The sequence below is a fragment of the Psittacula echo genome (genome assembly GCF_963264785.1).
Source record: "Psittacula echo genome assembly, chromosome: 29".
Classification (NCBI taxonomy): domain Eukaryota; kingdom Metazoa; phylum Chordata; class Aves; order Psittaciformes; family Psittacidae; genus Psittacula; species Psittacula echo.
Genome location: NC_137764.1, coordinates 279,845 through 299,911, shown reverse-complemented (window position 1 = coordinate 299,911; position 20,067 = coordinate 279,845). Strand labels below are relative to the sequence as shown.

The following is a 20,067-nucleotide window of genomic DNA, read 5'->3' as shown; positions in this document are numbered from 1 at the left end:
ATGGGACATGTGTGTTGGGGGTCATGTGACACATGTTGGGGTCCATGGGACACACGTGTTGGGGGTCATGGGACACGTGTGGGGCTGTTGCTGTGGGTGCCACAGAAGAAACCCCCCCAAGAAACAGCCTCAGCTCCGAGTGTGGTTGTGACTGCGCCGCCCCATAGCACCCATAGCACCCATAGAGCCATAGCCCTATGGCACCCATAGCACCCATAGAGCCATAGCACCCATGGAACCATAGCCCCATAGCACCCATAGAGCCATAGCCCTATGGCACCCATAGCACCCATAGAGCCATAGCACCCATGGAACCATAGCCCCATAGCACCCATAGAGCCATAGCCCTATGGCACCCATAGCACCCATAGAGCCATAGCACCCATGGAACCATAGCCCCATAGCACCCATAGCCCCTATAGTAAGCCCTGAGTTGCCCCGCGATGAGGTCGCAGTGACATCACACCGCCCCTACAATAGCATCACAGTGACGTGATAGGTGACGTCACAAAGCCCCTCCTCTCACCCGTTGGGTGAGGTCACAGTGGCGTCACACCGCGCCCCTCCGTATATGGTCATAGTGACGTCACACCGGGGCTCCCTACCACGTGTTGCGGGCAGCGTGACGTCACACGGCCCCTCCGCGCGTTCCTGCCCGTGACATCGCCGCGCCGCTGCTGACGTCACCCCCCGGGAATTCCCGCCCCACCCCGCCGCTCGGAGCCGGGCTCTGCCGTAAAGCGCGGCGGGGAAGTGTCGCGCACTGGTGCCATGACGAGGCTGGTGCTGAACGGCGCCTAGGTGCCGTAAAGCGCGGCCGCAGGGTGTCGCGCACTGGTGCCATGCAGGGCTGGCGCTGAACAGTGCCGGTTTGCCGTAAAGCGCGGCGGCACGGTGTCGCGCACTGGTGCCATGACGAGGCTGGTGCTGAACAGTGCCGGTTTGCCGTAAAGCGCGGCGGCGGCGTGTCGCGCAGTGGTGTCATGACGGTGGAGTGACTGGTGCTGATCGGTGCCGGGCTGCCGTAAAGCGCGGCGGCACGGTGTCGCGCGCCGGTGTCATGACGGTGGAGTGACTGGTGCTGATCGGTGCCGGGCTGCCGTAAAGCGCGGCGGCACGGTGTCGCGCGCTGGTGTCATGACGGTGGAGTGACTGGTGCTGATCGGTGCCGGACTGCCGTAAAGCGCGGCGGTGGCGTGTCGCGCAGTGGTGTCATGGCGGCGGCGGGGCTGGTGCTGAACGGTGCGGAGGCCGCGGCCGGGCTCCAGGCCGCCGCCGGGGTCTATGAGCAACTCAAGGGCGAGTGGAGCCGCAAGAGCCCGAACCTCAGCAAGTGCGGGGAGGCCCTCGCCAGGCTCAAGGTACCGGGACCGGAACCGGGAGGGAACGGGGCCGGGCTGAGGGCAGCGGCAAGGCCGCGGCGGGAGGGAGGCCTAAAGGGGTCCGGGGGGGGGGGGTAACAGGCGAGGAGGGGGGGTTAAAAGGGGGGGTAAAAGCAAGGGGGATAAAAGGGGGGAGGTAGAAGGGGGGGTGAAAGGCGAGGAGGGAGGTAAAAAGGGGGAGCAAAGCTTAAGGGGGGTACAAGGGGGGGTAAGAGGAGGGTGTTAAAGGGGGGGCGAAAGGGAGGGGGGTAAAGGGAGGAGTAAAAGGAGGGGGGCAAAAGGGGGGTTAAGGCAAGGGGGGTAAAGACAAGGGGGTAAAAAGGGGGGTAAAAGGGAGGGGGGTAAAAGGGGCAGTAAAGGTTAAGGGGAGTAAAAGGGGTTGATAAGAGGAGGGTGTTAAAGGGGGGTAAAAGCGGGGGGGCAAAAGGAAAGGGGTAAAAGTGGGTTAAAAGGGGGGGTTATGGCAAGGGGGGTAACGGGGGGGTAAAGACATGGGGGTCAAAAGAGAGATAAAAGGGAAGGGGGTAAAAGGGGGTAAAGGTGAAGGGAGATAAAAGGCGGGATAAAAACAAGAGTAAAGGCAAAGGGGGGTCAAAAGGGGGGGTTAAAGCCAAGGGGGGTGCTTGGGCCTGGGGGGGGTCCCTGTGTCCACGGGGGGGCGCTGGCAATGGGGGAGGTTGGGTTGGGTTGTTCCTCATTCCCCAAAGGCTTTAATTGCCCCTTGCTCACCACTCATTAAGGGCAGGCCTGAGGGATGCGTCATGGGGGGGGGCTGGATGTGACCCCCCCCTTTGTATCTGCCCCCCCCTTGTATCTGCCCCCCCCTTGTATCTGCCCCCCCCTTGTATCTGCCCCCCCTTGTATCTGCCCCCCCCTTGTATCTGCCCCCCCCTTGTATCTGCCCCCCCTTGTATGTGCCCCCCCCTTGTATGTGCCCCCCCCTTGTATCTGCCCCCCCCAGCTGGCGCTGCTGGAGCTCAACTTCCTGCCCACCACCGGCACCAAACTGACCAAGCAGCAGCTGATCCTGGCGCGTGAGTGTGGCTTTGGGGGGGGGCAGCAGGCACCCCCACCCCCCTGTACCCCCCAAACCCCTCAGTGCCCCCCATTCCCTCTCCTTTCCCCCCCCCCTCCCTTTTCCTCCCTTCCCCCCATTTCTTCTTTTTCCCCCTATTTCCTCCCTTTTTCCCCCTTTTTCACTGTTGTTCCTATTTCTCCCCTTCATTTCTCTCCTTCCTCCCTTTTTCCCCTTCATTTTCCCCCCCTTTCTGCTCCATTCCCCTTTCATTCCCCCATTTCTCTGCTTTTCCTTCCTCTCTTTTTTCTCCTTTTTTGCCCCTTCCCCATCCTTTCCCCTTTCCTCTTCATTTCCCCCCCTTTTTCTCCCCGTTCCCACTCATTCCCCCTATTTCCTTCCATTTTCCCCTTCTCTTCACTTCTTTCTCTATTTCCTCATCCTCCTTTCCATTTTCTTCTCATTTTCCCCCTATTCCCCCCTTTTTTCCTCTTTTCTGCTCATTCTTGTCTTTTCCCTCTTTTTTCCCCACATTTCCCCTTTTTCTCCTTTATTCCCCCCTTTTCTCCCCATTTCCCTCTTTTTCCCTTTATTCCCTCCTTTTCCCCCCCATTTCCCCCTCATTTCTCCCTTCTCCTTCCCCTTTTCTCCATATTCCCTCCTTTCCCTTCCCTTTCCCCCTTTCCCTGCCCTTCCCCCCCCCATTCCCAGCATTCCCCCAACCCCATTCCCACCATTCCCAGGGGACATCCTGGAGATCGGGGCCCAGTGGAGCATCCTCCGCCGGGACATCCCCTCCTTCGAGCGCTACATGGCCCAGCTCAAGTGCTACTACTTCGACTACCAGTGAGCGCAACGGGAGCCAGCGGCGGGGTCGTTCCCATTCCCAACCTCATCCCATTCCCACCTTTATCCCGCAGGGAAGCGCTGCCGGAATCCGCCTCCAAGCACCAGCTCCTGGGCCTCAACCTCCTCTTCCTGCTCTCCCAGAACCGCGTGGCCGAGTTCCACACGGAGCTCGAGCGGCTCCCGGCGCCCGACATCCAGGGCAACGTCTACATCCGGCACCCCGTGTCCCTGGAGCAGGTTGGGGGGGGTCTCATTGGGGTTTGGGGGGGGGTTGAAGGGGTCTTGTTGGGTTTTGGGGGGGTCTAATTGCGTTTTGGGGGGGTTCTGTTGGGTTTTGGGGGGTTCTGTTGGGGTTTTGGGGGGGTCTTGTTGGGTTTTGGGGGGGTTCTGTTGGGTTTTGGGGGGGTTCTGTTGGGTTTTGGGGGGGTTCTGTTGGGTTTTGGGGGGTTCTGTTGGGGTTTTGGGGGGTTCTGTTGGGTTTTGGGGGGTTCTGTTGGGTTTTGGGGGGTTCTGTTGGGTTTTGGGGGGGTTCTGTTGGGGTTTTGGGGGGGTCTTGTTGGGGTTTTGGGGGGGTTCTGTTGGGGTTTTGGGGGGTTCTGTTGGGGTTTTGGGGGGTTCTGTTGGGTTTTGGGGGGGTTCTGTTGGGGTTTTGGGGGGGTCTTGTTGGGGTTTTGGGGGGGTTCTGTTGGGTTTTGGGGGGTTCTGTTGGGGTTTTGGGGGGGTTCTGTTGGGTTTTGGGGGGGTCTTGTTGGGTTTTGGGGGGTTCTGTTGGGTTTTGGGGGGGTCTTGTTGGGTTTTGGGGGGTTCTGTTGGGTTTTGGGGGGTTCTGTTGGGGTTTTGGGGGGGTCTTGTTGGGTTTTGGGGGGTTCTGTTGGGTTTTGGGGGGGTTCTGTTGGGTTTTGGGGGGATTTGAAGGGGTTTTGTTGGGATTTTGGGGGGAGCTGGTTGGCTTTTGCGGTGGTTTTGTTGTTTTGGGGGGGGTTCGTTGGGTTTTGGGGGGTTTGAAGGGGTTTTGTTGGGTTTTGGGTGGAGCTGGTTGGGTTTTGGGGGGATTTGATGAGTTTGGGTGGGTTTGGTTGGGTTTTGGGGGGGTTTGAAGGGTTTTGCTACGTTTTGGGGGGGTTTGGCTGGATCTAATTGGCTTTTGGGGGGGTCTTGTTGGGGTTTGGGTGGTTTTGGAGGAGCCTCGTTGAGCTCTGCGGGGATCTTGATGGGTTTTGGGGTCTCTCGATGGGATCATGCAGGGGTTTGCTGCCTTTCGGGGGGCTCCCGTTGGCTTGGAGGCCACCCTGAGGTGCTGCTGGGTGGCTTTGGCTCCGTTGTGGGGTTACTTTGGGCTGGTTTGGGTCACTTTGGCCTCCTCCCTCCCCTGTCCCCGCAGTACCTGATGGAGGGCAGCTACAACAAGGTCTTCCTGGCCAAGGGCAACATCCCAGCCGAGAGCTACACCTTCTTCATCGACATTCTCCTGGACACCATCCGGTGACACCCCCAGCCCAGCCTGGCCCCCCCTTCCTGCCCCCAAACCCCCTTTAGATGCCCTAAACCCCACTGTGATGTCCCCAAGCCCCTTTAGATGCCCCCAAAGCCCCTTTAGAAGCCCCAAAGCCCCTTTAGATGCCCCCAAAGCCCCTTTAGATGCCCCCAAAGCCCCTTTAGATGCCCCCAAAGCCCCTTTAGATGCCCCCAAAGCCCCTTTAGATGCCCCCAAAGCCCACAGTGGTGACCCCAAACCCCATTTTTGCTGCCCTCCAACCCCCTTTAGATGCCCCCAAACCCATTTTGCTGCCCCAAAACCCCAACTTGATGTCCCCAGCCCCCCTTTTGCTGCCCCAAACCGTATTTAGATGATTCCAAACCCCATTTAGATGCCTTCAACCTCTCTTTAGATGCCTCGAAACCCGTTGTGCTGCCCTCCAACCCTGTTTAGGTGCCCCCAAACCCCATTTAGATGCCCTCAACCCCCATTTTGCTGCCCCAACCCCCATTTTGCTGCCCCAACCCCCATTTTGCTGCCCCAAACCCCTTTTAGATGCCCCCAAACCCCTTTTAGATGCCCCCAAACCCCTTTTAGATGCCCCCAAACCCCTTTTAGATGTCCCCAACCCCCTCCAGATGTCCCCAACCCCCTCCAGATGTCCCCAACCCCCTCCAGATGCCCCCAACCCCCATTGTGCTGCCCTCCAACCCCCTTTTGATGCCCCCAAGCCCCCTTTTGATGCCCTCAACCCCCATTTTCCGGCCCCCAACCCCCCCCCTTGATACCCCCAACCCCCCCCAGGGACGAGATCGCCGGCTGCATCGAGAAGGCCTACGAGAAGATCCTCTTCAGCGAGGCCACGCGCATCCTCTTCTTCACCACGGCCAAGAAGATGACTGACTACGCCAAGAAGGTGCTTTTGGGGGGGGGTCCCACCACCCAAAAAGGGGGGGAGGTTGGTCCTGGACCCCCCCGTTGAGCCCCATTGTGCTGTTGCCTGCAGAGGGGCTGGGTGCTGGGCGCCAACAACTACTACAGCTTCAGCAGCCGGCAGCAGAAGGCCGAGGATGCCACCATCCCCTCCACCGAGCTGGCCAAGCAGGTCATCGAGTACGCGCGGCAGCTCGAGATGATCGTCTGAGGGCCTTGGGGGGCTCGGGGTCACCTATGGGGGGCTCGGGGTCACCTATGGGCGGTCCAGTGTCACCTATGGGGGGCTCAGTGTCACCTATGAGGAGCTCGGGGTCACCTATGGGGGGCTCGGTGCCACCTATGGGGGGTCCAGTGTCACCTATGGGGGGTCCAGTGTCACCTATGGGGGGTCCAGTGTCACCTATGGGGGGCTCGGGGTCACCTATGGGCGGTCCAGTGTCACCTATGGGGAGCTCGGGGTCACCTATGGGCGGTCCAGTGTCACCTATGGGGAGCTCGGGGTCACCTATGGGGGGTCCAGTGCCACCTATGGGCGGTCCAGTGTCACCTATGGGGGGCTCGGGGTCACCTATGGGCGGTCCAGTGTCACCTATGGGGAGCTCGGGGTCACCTATGGGCGGTCCAGTGCCACCTATGGGCGGTCCAGTGCCACCTATGGGCGGTCCAGTGTCACCTATGAGGAGCTCGGTGTCACCTATGGGCGGTCCAGTGCCACCTATGGGCGGTCCAGTGTCACCTATGAGGAGCTCGGTGCCACCTATGGGCGGTCCAGTGCCACCTATGGGCGGTCCAGTGTCACCTATGAGGAGCTCGGTGTCACCTATGGGGGGCTCAGTGTCACCTATGGGGGTCTGATGTCTCCTTTGGGGTGTTTAACGTCACCTATGAGGGGTCCAGGGGCACCTATGGGGGGGTTCAAGGTCACCTCTGGGGTGTCCAATGTCTCCTTGGGGGTGTTCAGCATTTCCTATGGGGTGTCCAATGTCACCTATGGGGAGCTCAACCTCACCTATAGGGGGTCCAGGGTCACCTCTGGGGTGTTCGATGTCTCCTTTGGGGTGTTCAGCGTCTCCTATGGGTGATCCAGTGTCAACCGTGGGGTGTCCAATGTCTCCTATGGACGTGCAACCTCACTTATGGGGTGTCCAATGTGCCCTGTGGACATCCAACATGACCTATGGGGCATCCAACCTCTCCTTTTGGGTTCCACCACCTCTTTTGGGTTGTTCGCCTCCCTTTCGGGCTGTGCTTCACCTCTTTTGGGGTTTTCCACCTCCTTTTTTGCCTTCCTCCCCCCATTTCATGGCGGTTCCGTGGCTTTTGGGTGCTTCAAAGGTTGCTTCAACCCCAAGGGAGCATTGTGGGGACCCCCCCCCGACCCCCGGGTATGGGTGACCCCCAGCCTTGTCCCCTCTGTCCACCTGCAATAAAGCCCAGGCTTCTTCTAGGCTGTGTGATGAGCATCTATGGGGCACCATGGGCACCCCAGTAACCCCTATGGGGCACCATGGCCACCCTATTAACCCCTATGGGGCACCATGGGCACCCCAGTAACCCCTATGGGGCACCATGGCTACCCTATTAACCCCTATGGGGCACCATGGGCACCCCAGTAGCACCTATGGGGCACCATGGCTACCCCAGTAACCCCTATGGGGCACCATGGCCACCCTATTAACCCCTATGGGGCACCATGGCCACCCTATTAACCCCTATGGGGCACCATGGCTACCCCAGTAACCCCTATGGGGCACCATGGCCACCCTATTAACCCCTATGGGGCACCATGGGCACCCCAGTAACCCCTATGGGGCACCATGGCCACCCTATTAACCCCTATGGAGCACCATGGGCACCCCAGTAACCCCTATGGGGCACCATGGGCACCCCAGTAACCCCTATGGGGCACCATGGGCACCCCAGTAGCACCTATGGGGCACCATGGCTACCCCAGTAACCCCTATGGGGCACCATGGCTACCCCAGTAACCCCTGTAGGGCACCATGGCTACCCCAGTAACCCCTATGGGGCACCATGGGCACCCCAGTAACCCCTGTGGGGCACCATGGGCACCCCTATGGCCATGACACCAGCAATGGGGCCACCATGGCCACCACAGCCCCGCCATGGCCACCATGGGCCCTTACGGCCATGGCATCAGGCCTGGGGGGGGATGCTCTGTTGCCGTGGCAACCCCAGCCCCAAGCGCCATGACAACGGGTCCCGCGCGCCTCCGTCGCCACGACAACGCCGCACTCCTGGGCGCCGCCATTTTTACTCCGTGACTCCTCCCCTGTATACGTCACTTCCGTTCCCTCTCCCACCGGTGCCAACCTGTTCCGCCGGGCGAACCAATCAGGCGCCGCCGTACGCCCGTACGTAAGCCTGCGTGTGACGCAACCGGAAGCAGACGGCGGATGGAGCCGGGACGGGCGGCACGGCACCGTGAGCGCTGCGGCCATAGCGGGGCTGGGGGCGAGGCCTCGGTACCGGGCCCGGGCCCTTCCCGGCCTCACCGCGGCCTCTCCCCGCAGCCCCCAAGCGCCGGGTCCCGCGCATGGCGGACCCGCACCCGCTCTTCGATGACACCAGCGCGGCGGGACCCGGCCCCCACCGGGCCTACGGGGCTCCGCCGCCGGCCTCCGCCGCTCCAGCGCCGTTCCCGCCGCCTTCCGCCTTCCTCAGCGAGCCCGTGTCCAGCCTGGCCGCCGCCTACGGCAGCAGCTTGGCCAGCCAAGGCCGCGACATCGTGGACCGCAACGTGAGTGAACGGGAGCCGGGTACCGGGGCCCGGTTACCGGCAGCCTCAACGCCTTCGTCCCCCTGCAGCTCGACCGCTTCATCCCGGTGGGGCGGCTCAAGTATTACTTCGCCGTCGACACGGTTTACGTGGGGAGGAAGCTGGGGCTGCTCGTGTTCCCCTTCGTGCATCAGGTACCGGGAGGGGGAGCCGGTACCGGGGCTATGGGGGGCGGCGGGGGGTGTGAACCGGTACCGGGGCCTCACCGCCCTTCCCCTCCCCTCCACCGCAGGACTGGCAGGTCCGGTACCAGCAGGACGCTCCGGTCGCCCCTCGCTTTGATGTCAATGCCCCCGATCTCTACATCCCGGGTACGGCCCTTGGGGGGTACCGAGCCCCTTGGGGGGTACCGAGCCCCTTGGGGGGTACCGAGCCCCGGTGACGTGTGTCCGTGTCCCCCCCGCAGTGATGGCTTTCATCACCTACATCCTCGTCGCTGGCCTGGCCCTGGGCACCCAGAGCAGGTGAGGCCCCCCCCGGGTGCCCCTGGCCCCGTACATCCCATCTCCTCCCTGTCCCCCGTAGCCCCATGGCCTGTGTTCCGCATCCCCGTATCCCTGCATCCCAAATTCCTGTCCCCATGGATCCCCTTGTCCCCATATCCCCCACGTCCTATATCCCGTGTACCCATGCTCTCAATCCCATGGCCCCCTGTATCCGATGTTCCCGTATATCCCCTATATTCTGTATATGCCCTGTATCCCCCTATATCCTCCTGTATCTCCTGTACCCGCTATATGCCCTATACCTACTATACCCCATATATAATTTCTACTGTCTGTATCACCTATACCTTCTATATCCTCTTATATCCGTATATGTTCTATATCCCCTGTATTGCTTATGTTCTCTGTATCCCCTATATCTTCTATACTCTCTATACACTCTATATCGCTTATGTCGCCTATGCTTGCTGTGTTCCCTATATCCTATACATCTCCTATACATCCCATACATCCTCTATATCTCCTTTATCCCCTTGACTCCCTATATCCCCTGTATCCCCATATATCTCAATATGTTCCTGTATCCCCTATACCCCGTATACATTCTATGTCCCATATACTCCTTGTATGCTCTATACCCGCTGTATCTCTCCATCTCTTCTATACTTCCTGTGCTCTTTATATCCCCTATGCCTCCTACACCCCCTATATCCCCTATACACCCTATATGTCTTATATCCCTTATACTTCCTACACCCCCTATATCCTCTATACACCCTATATGTCTTATACGCCTTATACTTCCTACACCCCCTATATCCCCTATACACCCTATATGTCTTATATCCCTTATACTGCCTACACCCCCTATATCCCCTATACACCCTATATGTCTTATATCCCTTATACTCCCTACACCCCCTATATCCCTCTGGATCCCCTGTACCCCTCGTACCCCCTATACTGGCTCTACTCCCTACACCCCATGTACCTGCAGGTTCTCCCCGGACAGCCTGGGCCTGCAGGCCAGCTCGGCGCTGGGCTGGCTCCTGCTCGAGGTCGTGGCCATCCTGCTCTGCCTCTACCTGCTCAGCGTCAGCACCGACCTCAGCACCATGGACCTGGTGGCCATGGCCGGATACAAATACGTGGGGTGCGGGGGGGTTGGGGGCTGATTTTGGGGGGGGGTTGGGTGGTTTTGGGGCTGGGGGGGGTTTAGGGGTGTTTTGAGGTGGTTTGGGGGGGTTTTGAGTGGATTTTGGGTGTTTCCGGGGGGGTTGGGGGTGGGTTTGGAGGTGTTCTTGGGTGCGTTTTGGGGTGCGTTTGGGTGGTTTAGGGGTGGTTTTTGAGGGGGGGGGGGGCTGTTTTGGAGAGGTGTTCATGGGGTCATTTTGGGGTGGTTTTGGGGGAGTTTTGGTGGGTTTGGGGTGGTTTCGATGTTTTTTGTGTGTTTCGGGGTGGATTTTGGGTGGATTTGAGGTGATTTTGGGTCCCTTTCCCCCCCCCCGCCATAGGATGATCATTGGCCTCCTCTCTGGGCTGCTCTTTGGCCGCCCCGGTTACTACTTGGTGCTGAGCTGGTGCTGCCTCAGCATCTTCATCTTCATGGTAACAACGGGGTTGCAATGGGGGGGCAAGGAGGGTAAAAGGGGGCAATGGGGGGGTAACAGGGGGGTAATGGGGGCAATGAGGGGGTAACGGGGGCTATGGGGGGGTATTGGGGGTAACGGGGGCTATGGGGTGTAATGGGGGGTAACAGGGTCAATAGGGGTAACGGGGTTATTGGGGTGTAATGGGGGCAATGGGGGGGTATTGGGGGGTAACGGGGGCAATGGGGGGGTAATGGGGCAATGGGGGGTAACAGGGAGGCAAGGGGGGGCAATGGGGGGATAAGGGGAGGAATGGAGGGGTATTGGGGTGTAACAGGAGCGATGGGGGGGTAATGGGGAGTATTGGGGGGATAATGGGAGTGATGGTGGGGTAACAGGGAGGCAATGGGGGGATAAGGGGGGGAATGGGGGGGTATTGGGGTGTAACAGGAGCAATGGGGGGGTAATGGGGGCAATGGGGGGGGGGCTCCCCCTTCTCCCTCTCCCCCCCCCCAGATCCGGACGCTGCGGCTGAAGCTGCTCTCGGAGGCGGCGGCCGAGGGGGTGCTGGTGCGGGGGGCCCGGAACCAGCTCCGCATGTACCTGACCATGGGCATCGCCGCCGCGCAGCCCCTCTGCATGTACGGCCTCACCCAGCACCTCCTGCCCTGACTGGGGGGGGGGGGGACCCGAAACAGACCCCCCTGCACCCCGAAACACCCCCTTTGTACCCCGAAACACCCCCCTTGCACCCCAAACCGCCCCCCCGTACCCCAAAACAGCCTCTGTGTACCCCAAACCACCCCCCTGGTACCCCCATACCCCCTCTGCACCCCCTTGGAGCCCCAAAACACGCCCCCCAGAACCCTCAAATCCCCCCCCCCCCACTGGACACCAAATGAGACCCCCCCTGTGCCCCCAAATACCCCCTTGGAACCCCAAAATGCCCCCCCTGTACCCCAAAAGAGCCCCCTGGTACCCCAGAATACCCCCCTGCAACCCAAACCCCCCTGACCCCAAAACCCCCCATGGCACCCCCAATCAGACCCCCCCATACCCCCATATCCTCCCTGCACCCCAAAATACCCCCCCCGAACCCTCAATTCCCCCCCCCCCCCCCGCACCCCCCAAACCCAGCCCTCAGCTGCTTCATTCAAGGCTGCCCAAGGAGTTTGGGGTAAGGGGGGGGCCGCTTATGGGGGGGACCCCACTTTTAGGGACAAAGCCCCCCCTTTTAATGGGTGAACCCCACTTTTAGGGGTGAATCTGACTTGGGGGGTCACCCACTTTTGGGGCCAAAATCCCCCCCTTTTTGATGGGATAAACCCCACTTTGGGGGGGGGGGCACCCATTTCTGACCCCCCCCTTTAATGGGTGCCCCCCCCATGCAACCCATTTTGGGGGGGGCTCCTCCTTTCTCCCCTCTCAAATGGATTTGGGGGTGCAGGAACCACGTAGGGGGGGCTGTTTCTTATTCTCTTTAGGCTGCTTCTTGTGCTTGGGGCTGGGGGGGGGCAATGGGGGGGGAGGCAGGGGAATTGGGGTGTCCCCCCCATCTTGGGGGGGATGTCCCCAATTGGGGGTGATTTGGGGGGGTCCTATGGGTATGGGGAGAGTCCAGAACCTCTCACCTTGTGTTTGCGGGGGGGTCGCAGCTCCTTGCGGGGGGCTTTGTCCATTGCAAGGCCGGGGGGGGGGGGGGGGAGGAGGTGAAGCTGCTCCTCACCCATCCAGGGCCATTCTAACGTACACACACCCCCCCCCAGTGGTACCTCCCACATCCATGGCATGAGGGGGTTTGGACACCCCATTTCCCCACCCCCCCCAAATAACATGGAGCCCCCCCCCAATGGATGAACGTATCCTTTATTTGGGAATCAAATCCCGGCTGGATCAAACCCATCCCCATTGATTGATCCCTGGATCAGGTTGATTCAATGCATGGATCACAAAGAGCCGCCCCCCCCCCCCCCCGATAAGGAATTGATGGGAGCTTCCACACCATCACCACCCTCCTTTGGGTACTGAATCCAGGTGGGAAAAGGAAGGGAAAGGGGAAAATCCCGCTACGGGGTGGGGAATATTCCATTATGGGAGTGGAATATCCCATTATGGGGCTATGGGGGGGGGGGAGGCCCCATGGGGGGGTTGCAGGTCCCGCCCCCCCCCTTATAGGGTGTAGGCCCCGCCCATCAGGCGCTCGGTGTCGTCCGTGCGCGCGCGTCCCGCCGGCGGGAACGGCTGCTTCCGCTTCCGGCACCGCCCCAGCGCCGAGGCCGCCCCGCAGCCAATCAGCGCTGAGGCCAGGGCCCCGGCCACGCCCAGCGCCAGAGCTGCGGGAACCGCGATGGGGGTGAATGAATGGGGGTGGGAACCGCGATGGGGGTGAATGGGGGAGACCACAAGAGGAGTGAATGGGGGGGGAGGAACCGCAATGGGGGGGACCCCGCAATGGGGGTGAATGAATGGGGGTGAATGGGGAGGGGGGGGAACCGGAATGGAGTGAATGGGGGGAAGACCACAATAGGGGTGAATGGGAGGGGGGGGCCGCAATGGGGTGAATGGGGGGAAGACCACAATAGGGGTGAATGGGAGGGGGGGGCCGCAATGGGGTGAATGGGGGGAAGACCACAATAGGGGTGAATGGGAGGGGGGGGCCGCAATGGGGTGAATGGGGGGAAGACCACAATAGGGGTGAACGGGGGGAAGACCACAATAGGGGTGAATGGGGGAATCCCCCCCCTACCTTTAATGGAGCTGACCCTGGTCCAGAACCCGCCGCCATCGTCACCTGCGGGAGCGAAGGGGGTGAGCGGCGGCGGGGGGGGAGCACGCACCCGGGAACAGCGCGGGGGGGGGGGGGTTGTGAAGCGCTCACCGCGGCCGCAGCGCTGCCAGCACTCCTCCGGGCTGCCGTAGTTGTTGCGGTTGCCCCGGCAACCGCCGTAAATGAAGCGGCGGCAGCTGCCGTCGTGCGGGCTGTAAAACCAGCGCGGGAAAGCGGCGCGGCACGGCCCGGTCTGCGCGGGAGCCAAGCACTGCTCTGGAGGGGGGGGCACAGAGAGGGCACGGGTATAGGGAACGTATAGGGCATTTATATAGGGCATGTATAGGGCACATATATGGCACATATAGAGAGAACATATAGGGCATATAATGGGAACATATATAGGGCACATAAAGGGACCACACACGGCACGTATAGGGCACATATAGAGCATATAAAGAGAATATATAAGGCATATAAAGGGGACATACAAGGCACATATAGGGCATGTACATAGCAAATATATAGGGCATATAAAGGGAACATATAGGGCAGGTACAGGGCATGTATATAAGGAACATATAGGGCACATAGAAATGTATATAGGGCATATAAAGGGAACATATAAGGCACATATAGGGCATGTATATAGGGAATATATAGGGTACATATAGGGCATATAAAGGGAATGTATAGGGCAGGTACAGGGCATGTATATAGGGAACATACAGGAAACATCAGGCATGTATAGAGAAAAGTATATAGGGAACATATAGGTCATATATAGAGGCATGTATATAGGAAACACATTGGGCACATACAGAGGCACATATATAGGGCATATAAAGGGAACATATAAGGCACATATAGGGCATGTATACAGGGCACCCATAGGGAGCACATGGGGCACGTATAGGGCACACGGGGGGGGGTAGGTGGTTACCGGCATAGCTGGAGGCAGTGCTGGGCCCGGGCGAGGAGCGGCGCGGAGCTGGTGGGGGGGAACAGCACCAAAGAAGCGTTATTTGGGGGCAAAAAGGGCAGAAACGGCTCATTTTGGGGTGGTTTTTTTTGGGGGGAAGAGGCCAAAGCGATGAATGAACCCAATTTGGTGGCTAAAAGCTTAACCCCCCCCCCCCCCGAAAATGACCCGATTTGGGGCGGATTTGGGGGTGTTTGCCATCACAAGCATCAAAAAGCACCTCAAATGCCCCATTTTGAGGTTGTTTTGGAGCATTTTTGAGGCCAAACCGTGACAAATTTCCGGGTTTGGGGGGGGTTGACCCCAAACTGCTCCAAAAGGCCCCAATCCCCCCATTTTAATGCGTTATTCCATGAGTTTTCCTCCCTAAACCAGGATTCGAGCCCACTTTGGGGCTGTTGGCCATGGAACCGAGTGGGAATGATCCCTGTGCCCCCCCTCCCCCCCCCAACGTTTCCCTATGGATTCACCGCAGCTCTCCCGGCATTCCCGCTCCGTTGGGAAGTTGTTGGCGTTCCCGTCGCAGCCTCCGTAGGTGAAGCCCTGGCAGGAGCCGCCGGTGCTGTTGAACCAGAAGCGCGGCACCGCGGCGCGGCACCGGCCCACGGCCATGGGCAGCGAGCAGAGCCCTGCGGGGACACAGCGCTCCCAGTGGGAATGGGATTGGGAATGGGATTGGGAATCATCATATTCCACCCCCCACTCCCCATTGGTTGGGGATGGTGAGGAGGGGATGGGCCTGGACCTGGGATGGGGAGAAGGGACCCAAGGGATGGGATCGGGATGGGATCAGGATGGGGTAATAAAGCAAGGAAGTGGGATCATGGAGCCGAGAATGGGAATAAAGGCAAAAAGGAAGGGAATAAAGGAAAAAATGAAGGAAATGATGGGAATAAAGGCAAGAATGAAGGGAATAATGGGAATGAAGGAAAAAAGGAAGGGAATAATGGGAATAAAGGCAAGAATGAAGGAAATAATGGGAATAAAGGCAAAAATTAAGGAAATGATGGGAATAAAGGAAAAATGAAGGGAATAATGGGAATAAAGGCAAAAATTAAGGAAATTATGGGAATAAAGGCAAAAATTAAGGAAATGATGGGAATACATCAAGAAATCAAGGGAACAATGGGAGTAAAGCCAAGAATGGACCCAAAAATAGAGGCAAGAATGGGAATAAAGCCAAAAATGAAGCAAATAATGGGAATAAAGCCAAGAATGGACAAAAAAAATGGACCAAATACTGGGAATAAAGCCAAAAATGAAGGAAATAATGGGAATAAAGCCAAGAATGGACCCAAAAATGGGAATAAAGGCAAAAATGAAGGAAATAATGGGAATAAAGCCAAGAATGGACCCAAAAATGGGAATAAAGGCAAAAATGAAGGAAATAATGGGAATAAAGCCAAGAATGGACCCAAAAATGGGAATAAAGGCAAAAATGAAGCGAATAATGGGAATAAAGACAAGAATGGACCCCAAAATGGGAAGAAACTCATTAATAAAAGTGAATAATGAACTCAATAATGAGAATGGACCAAATAGTGAGAATAACCCCAGTAATAAACCCAATAATAAGCCCAATAATGAGGATAAACCCAATAATAAACCAAATAATAAGCCAAATAATGAGAATGACTCCATTAATAAACCCAATAATAAGGCAAATAATGAGAATAACCCCAATAATGGGCCAAATGATGAGAATAAACCCATTAATAAGCCAAAATAATTGACCCCATAATGAGAATAAACCCAATAATGGCCCAAATAACGAGAATAACCCCATTAATAAACCCCATAATGAGCCGAATAATGAGAGTAACCCCAATAATAAGCCAAATAATGAGAATAACCCCATTAATAAGCCAAATAATTGACCCAATAATTATAATAACCCCAATAATGAGAATAACCCCATTAATAAACCCAGTAATAAGCCATATAATAATAACCCCAATAATGGGAATAAACCCGTTAATAAGCTAAATAATTGACCCAATAATGAGAATAACCCCAATAATGAGAATAACCCCAATAATAACCCCAATAATGAGAATAACCCCAATAATAACCCCAGTAACGACCCCAAGGCACCAATGGGACCCCCCCAAGGGCCGGGCCTCCTCAAGGCCCTCATAGGCCGCACCCCCCACTTTCCCCCTTCAGGTCCCTCCTCCACAGCCCCCGTTGAGGCCGGGGGAGCCGCGGCCGGGCCCGGCTCCGGGCGCTGCCGTTACCGGGCACGGGGAGGCCGCTGGGGCCGGGCCGGGGCTCGGGGGAGGCCGCGGGGAGGAGGAGCAGCAGCAGCGGCAGGAGCCGCCCCGCCGCCCCGGGCGCCGCCATTGCTGTTGCGTCACTCAGGTGCGCCCGCGCCCCGCCGCTAAGCCACGCCCCCTGCCCGGCGGGCCGCGCACAGGTGAGAGCGAGACCACGCCCACCTCGAAGCCACGCCCGCCTGAGCGCGGGCTGCTGGCTCCGCCCCCTCATTTGCGTGCGGAGCGGGAAACAGCGCTGCAGCGCGGCTGGGGGCTATAAGGGAATATAGGGGTCTATGGGGGATATAGGGGTCTATGGGGGATATAGGGGACGTTAGGGGCTATGGGGGATGCAGGGGCTATGGGTGTTAAAGGGGCTATATGCGCTATGGGTGCTATTGGGCACTATAGGAGCTATAGGCTCTATGGAGGCTATAAGGTGCTTTAGGGGCTATAGGGGGATATGGGTTTAGGCGAGCTGTAAGCGCTATAGGGCGCTACGGGGCTGTAGGGTCTCCCAGCAGCTATAGGGTGCTGTAGGAGCTATAGGGACTGGAGGGCCTATAGAGTTAGAACTTTGGGGGCTATAGGAGAGCTGTGGGCACAATTAGGCGCTAGAGGGACTAGAATTAGGAGCGCTGTGGGCGCTATGGCGCTATAGGGCTCTATGGGCGCTATGAGGAACTATGGGTGCTCTAGGGCTTCATGAGTGCTATAGGTCTCTATGGGCGCTATAGGTCTCTACGGGCACTATAGGGCTCTATGGGTGCTCTAGGGTGCTATGGGCGCTATAGGGTGCAATGGGTGCTCTAGGGTGCTATGGGCGCTACAGGTCTCTATGGGATCTATAAGTCTTTATGGGCGCTATAGGTCTCTATGAGCGTTATAGGGCTCCATGGGTGCTCTAGGGCTCTATGAGCGCTACAGGTCTCTATGGGTGCTACAGGTCTCTATGGGTTCTAGAGGTCTCCATGGCCACTGTATGTCTCTACGGGCACTCTAGGGCGCTGTGGGCGCTATAGGGCTCTATGGGTGCTCTAGGTTTCTATGGGCTCTATAGGTTTCTATGGGCGCTCTTGGGCACTATGGGTTCTATAGGGCTCTATGGGGGTCTCCCTTTGGCTCCGCCCCTTTGTCCCCGCCCCCTGGTCCCGCCCCCTTGGTCCCCGCCCCATTCCCGGCGCCGAGCGATGGCCGCGCACCGCGTGGGGCGGCGGCAGGGCCGGGGCGGGGGCTCCCCGGGGGGGGGGTCCCTCGGGGGGGGCTCCCCGGGGCGCCCCCCGCCCTCCGCCCGCAGCCCCGCGCTGCAGCGGCGCCCGGCCCGGGCCACGGTCAAGTACAACCGGAGGGAGCTGCAGCGGCGGCTCGATACCGAGAGCTGGATCGACCGCGGGCTGCAGGAGCTCTACCGGGGACGGGTACGGGAACGGGAACGGGAGAGAGAACGGGACCGGAACCAGGGGTGGGAGCGATAACGGGACCGGGAGAGAGAACGGGATCGGGACCGGGAGCGATAACGGGACTGGGAACATGGGTGGGAGCGATAACGGGACCGGGAGAGAGAACGGGATCGGGGAGAGAACGGGACCGGGAGCAATAACGGGACCGGGAACATGGGTGGGAGCGAGAACAGGATAGGGAGAGAGAACGGGAACGGAACCGGGAGCGGGATCGGGACCGGGAACGGGATCGGGACCAGGGAGAGAACGCGATCGGGAGCGGGAATGAGAATGGGACCGGGAGCAAGAACGGGACCGGGAACTGGGATGGGAGCGAGAACGGGACCGGAGGCAAGAACGAGACCGGAACCAGGGGTGGGAGCGATAACGGGACCGGGAGAAAGAACGGGATCGGGAACGAGACCGGGGATGGAAAGGGGACCCAACGATAACGGGACCGGGAACAAGGATGAGAGCGGCAACGGGACAGGGAGAGATAACGGGACCAGGGGCGAGAACGGGAACGGGACCGGGGGTGAAAAGGGGAGCCAACGATAACGGGACCCAGACGGGAGCAACAACGGGACCGGGACCAGGGGCGGGATAGAGAACAGGACCGGGGGCTATAACGGGACCAGGACCGGGATGCTCGGCACCGGGTCCCGGCTGGAGAGGGATGTTCGGGACCGGGACCGGTTGGACCGGACCATGGCGGGGGGGGGGGACGACAGACCGATGGGGATGGGGGCACCATTGGGGACACCGGGGCCCCCCCGCGGCAGGAGCAGGAGATACCGGATGAGGTGAACATCGACGAGCTCCTGGAGCTGGAGACTGACGAGGAGCGAGCCCAAAAGCTGCAGGTTTGGGGGGGGGGCTTCACGGGGGGGGAACACGCGTGTTTTGGGGGGGGGCACACGTGTAACCCCCCCCTCCATCCATGGTTGCATCCATCCCTGCATCCATCCCTGCATCCAGCTCATCCTCAAGTCCTGCAGCGCCGACCCCGAGGTATGCACCTATGGGGGGGGGGTGTTTTAAGGGGGGGGCGCAGACAGAAGCAATGGGGAGGGGGCACACACGTTGGACCCCCCCCCCCCTTTGAACCCCCCTCTTTTTGGTATCTCCCCTTTGGCTGCGGTGGCTCCAAACAGGGCTTTAAAAGGCAAAAACATTCATTGAGGGTTGTGCCGGGGGGGTGGGGGGGGGCCTCTTCCTTTTCCGGGGGCGGGGGTAATTAAAGGGGGGGTAATTAAAGGGGGGGTGTTAATTAATGGGGGGGGGGCCTAATTTATCCCTTACCCCCCAAAGGACTTCATCCAACAGCTCCTGGTGCAGCTCAAGGGGCTCCCGAAGCAGCAGCTCCTGCAAAGACCCAGCCCCGAGGACCCCCCCCCATAACCGCGGAGGGGGGGCACCCAAAGGGGGGGACCCCCCCCCAGCACCCACTGGGCTTGTATTTAACCACCCCCCCCAATAAATCCTCATTGTGCTGCATGGGTACGGTGTGACTGGGAGGCCCCCCCATAATATGGGGACCCCCCCAAAATGGGACCCCCCAAAATGGGGACCCCCCAAAAATGGGACTTCCACAATATATGGGACCACCCCCCAAAATATTTGGGACCCCCCCAAGAAAGGGAACCCCCCCAAAAGTGGGGACCACCCCCAAGAAATGGGACCCCCCCAGAATGTGAGACCCCCCCAAAAGTGGGGGCCCCCAAAAATGGACCCCCCCAAAATGTGGGACCCCCCCAAAATGTGGGGAAGACCCCCCCAAAAATGGGACCCCCCCGAAAAACTTGGGATGCTCCAAATAAATTGGGGACCCCCTCAAAATAGGCCTCCCCAAATTTATGACCCCCCCAAAAATTCCCCCTCCCCCCCCAAATTTGGGGGTCCCCCCCAACCCCTTTCAGCTCCATATTTTGTAGGGGGGGCACACACAGGCGGGCCCCCCCCTTTGTCCCCAGGGTCCCCCCATTCACGTCATGAGCCCCCCCCCAAAGCTGTTGATGGAAGAATCCAGATGTTGGGAACAGCTGGCAGGAAGTGCCCCCCCCCCCCCCCCCCCCCCGCGGCTCCATTACATTCCCGGGGGGGCCATACAGGGATCTTCCCCCCCCCCTT

At 59.1% G+C, this 20,067-nt stretch overlaps 4 protein-coding genes across 9 annotated transcripts; 3 read left to right on the top strand and 1 right to left on the bottom strand.

The window, feature by feature from the left end:
- The first annotated feature begins 1,055 nt into the window (after window positions 1-1,055).
- On the top strand, window positions 1,056-7,106 carry PSMD8 (proteasome 26S subunit, non-ATPase 8). The gene is made up of 7 exons (XM_080636021.1): window positions 1,056-1,361; window positions 2,344-2,416; window positions 3,141-3,243; window positions 3,318-3,483; window positions 4,628-4,728; window positions 5,528-5,639; window positions 5,730-7,106. The coding sequence occupies exons 1-7, from the start codon at window positions 1,215-1,217 to the stop codon at window positions 5,865-5,867; spliced, it is 840 nt and encodes a 279-aa protein (XP_080492147.1). The 5' UTR covers window positions 1,056-1,214; the 3' UTR covers window positions 5,868-7,106.
- Window positions 7,107-7,252: 146 nt separating this feature from the next.
- YIF1B (Yip1 interacting factor homolog B, membrane trafficking protein) lies at window positions 7,253-12,652 on the top strand. Of its 5 annotated transcripts, XM_080636019.1 has the most exons (9): window positions 7,253-8,104; window positions 8,194-8,420; window positions 8,489-8,593; window positions 8,692-8,770; window positions 8,866-8,923; window positions 9,903-10,058; window positions 10,420-10,513; window positions 11,011-11,135; window positions 12,423-12,652. In XM_080636019.1, the coding sequence occupies exons 1-9, from the start codon at window positions 8,077-8,079 to the stop codon at window positions 12,520-12,522; spliced, it is 972 nt and encodes a 323-aa protein (XP_080492145.1). In that variant the 5' UTR covers window positions 7,253-8,076; the 3' UTR covers window positions 12,523-12,652. The 5 variants fall into 5 exon arrangements, with proteins under 5 accessions (XP_080492145.1, XP_080492146.1, XP_080492144.1 ...); XM_080636020.1 differs by lacking the exon at window positions 12,423-12,652 and having other exon boundaries at window positions 11,011-11,299; XM_080636018.1 differs by having other exon boundaries at window positions 7,253-8,420; window positions 8,692-8,923; window positions 12,423-12,596.
- A 4-nt stretch (window positions 12,653-12,656) lies between these two features.
- On the bottom strand, window positions 12,657-16,730 carry SPINT2 (serine peptidase inhibitor, Kunitz type 2; the record flags this gene model as incomplete). The annotated part of the gene is made up of 5 exons (XM_080636065.1): window positions 12,657-12,827; window positions 13,241-13,537; window positions 14,205-14,252; window positions 14,714-14,872; window positions 16,481-16,730. The coding sequence occupies 5 exons, from the start codon at window positions 16,728-16,730 to the stop codon at window positions 12,664-12,666; spliced, it is 918 nt and encodes a 305-aa protein (XP_080492191.1). The 3' UTR covers window positions 12,657-12,663.
- Window positions 16,731-17,664: 934 nt separating this feature from the next.
- Window positions 17,665-19,431, top strand: PPP1R14A (protein phosphatase 1 regulatory inhibitor subunit 14A). 2 transcript variants are annotated; one of them, XM_080636023.1, is made up of 4 exons: window positions 17,665-17,916; window positions 18,726-18,800; window positions 18,916-18,948; window positions 19,249-19,431. In XM_080636023.1, the coding sequence occupies exons 1-4, from the start codon at window positions 17,689-17,691 to the stop codon at window positions 19,336-19,338; spliced, it is 426 nt and encodes a 141-aa protein (XP_080492149.1). In that variant the 5' UTR covers window positions 17,665-17,688; the 3' UTR covers window positions 19,339-19,431. The 2 variants fall into 2 exon arrangements, with proteins under 2 accessions (XP_080492149.1, XP_080492148.1); XM_080636022.1 differs by having other exon boundaries at window positions 18,720-18,800.
- Window positions 19,432-20,067: the final 636 nt, after the last annotated feature.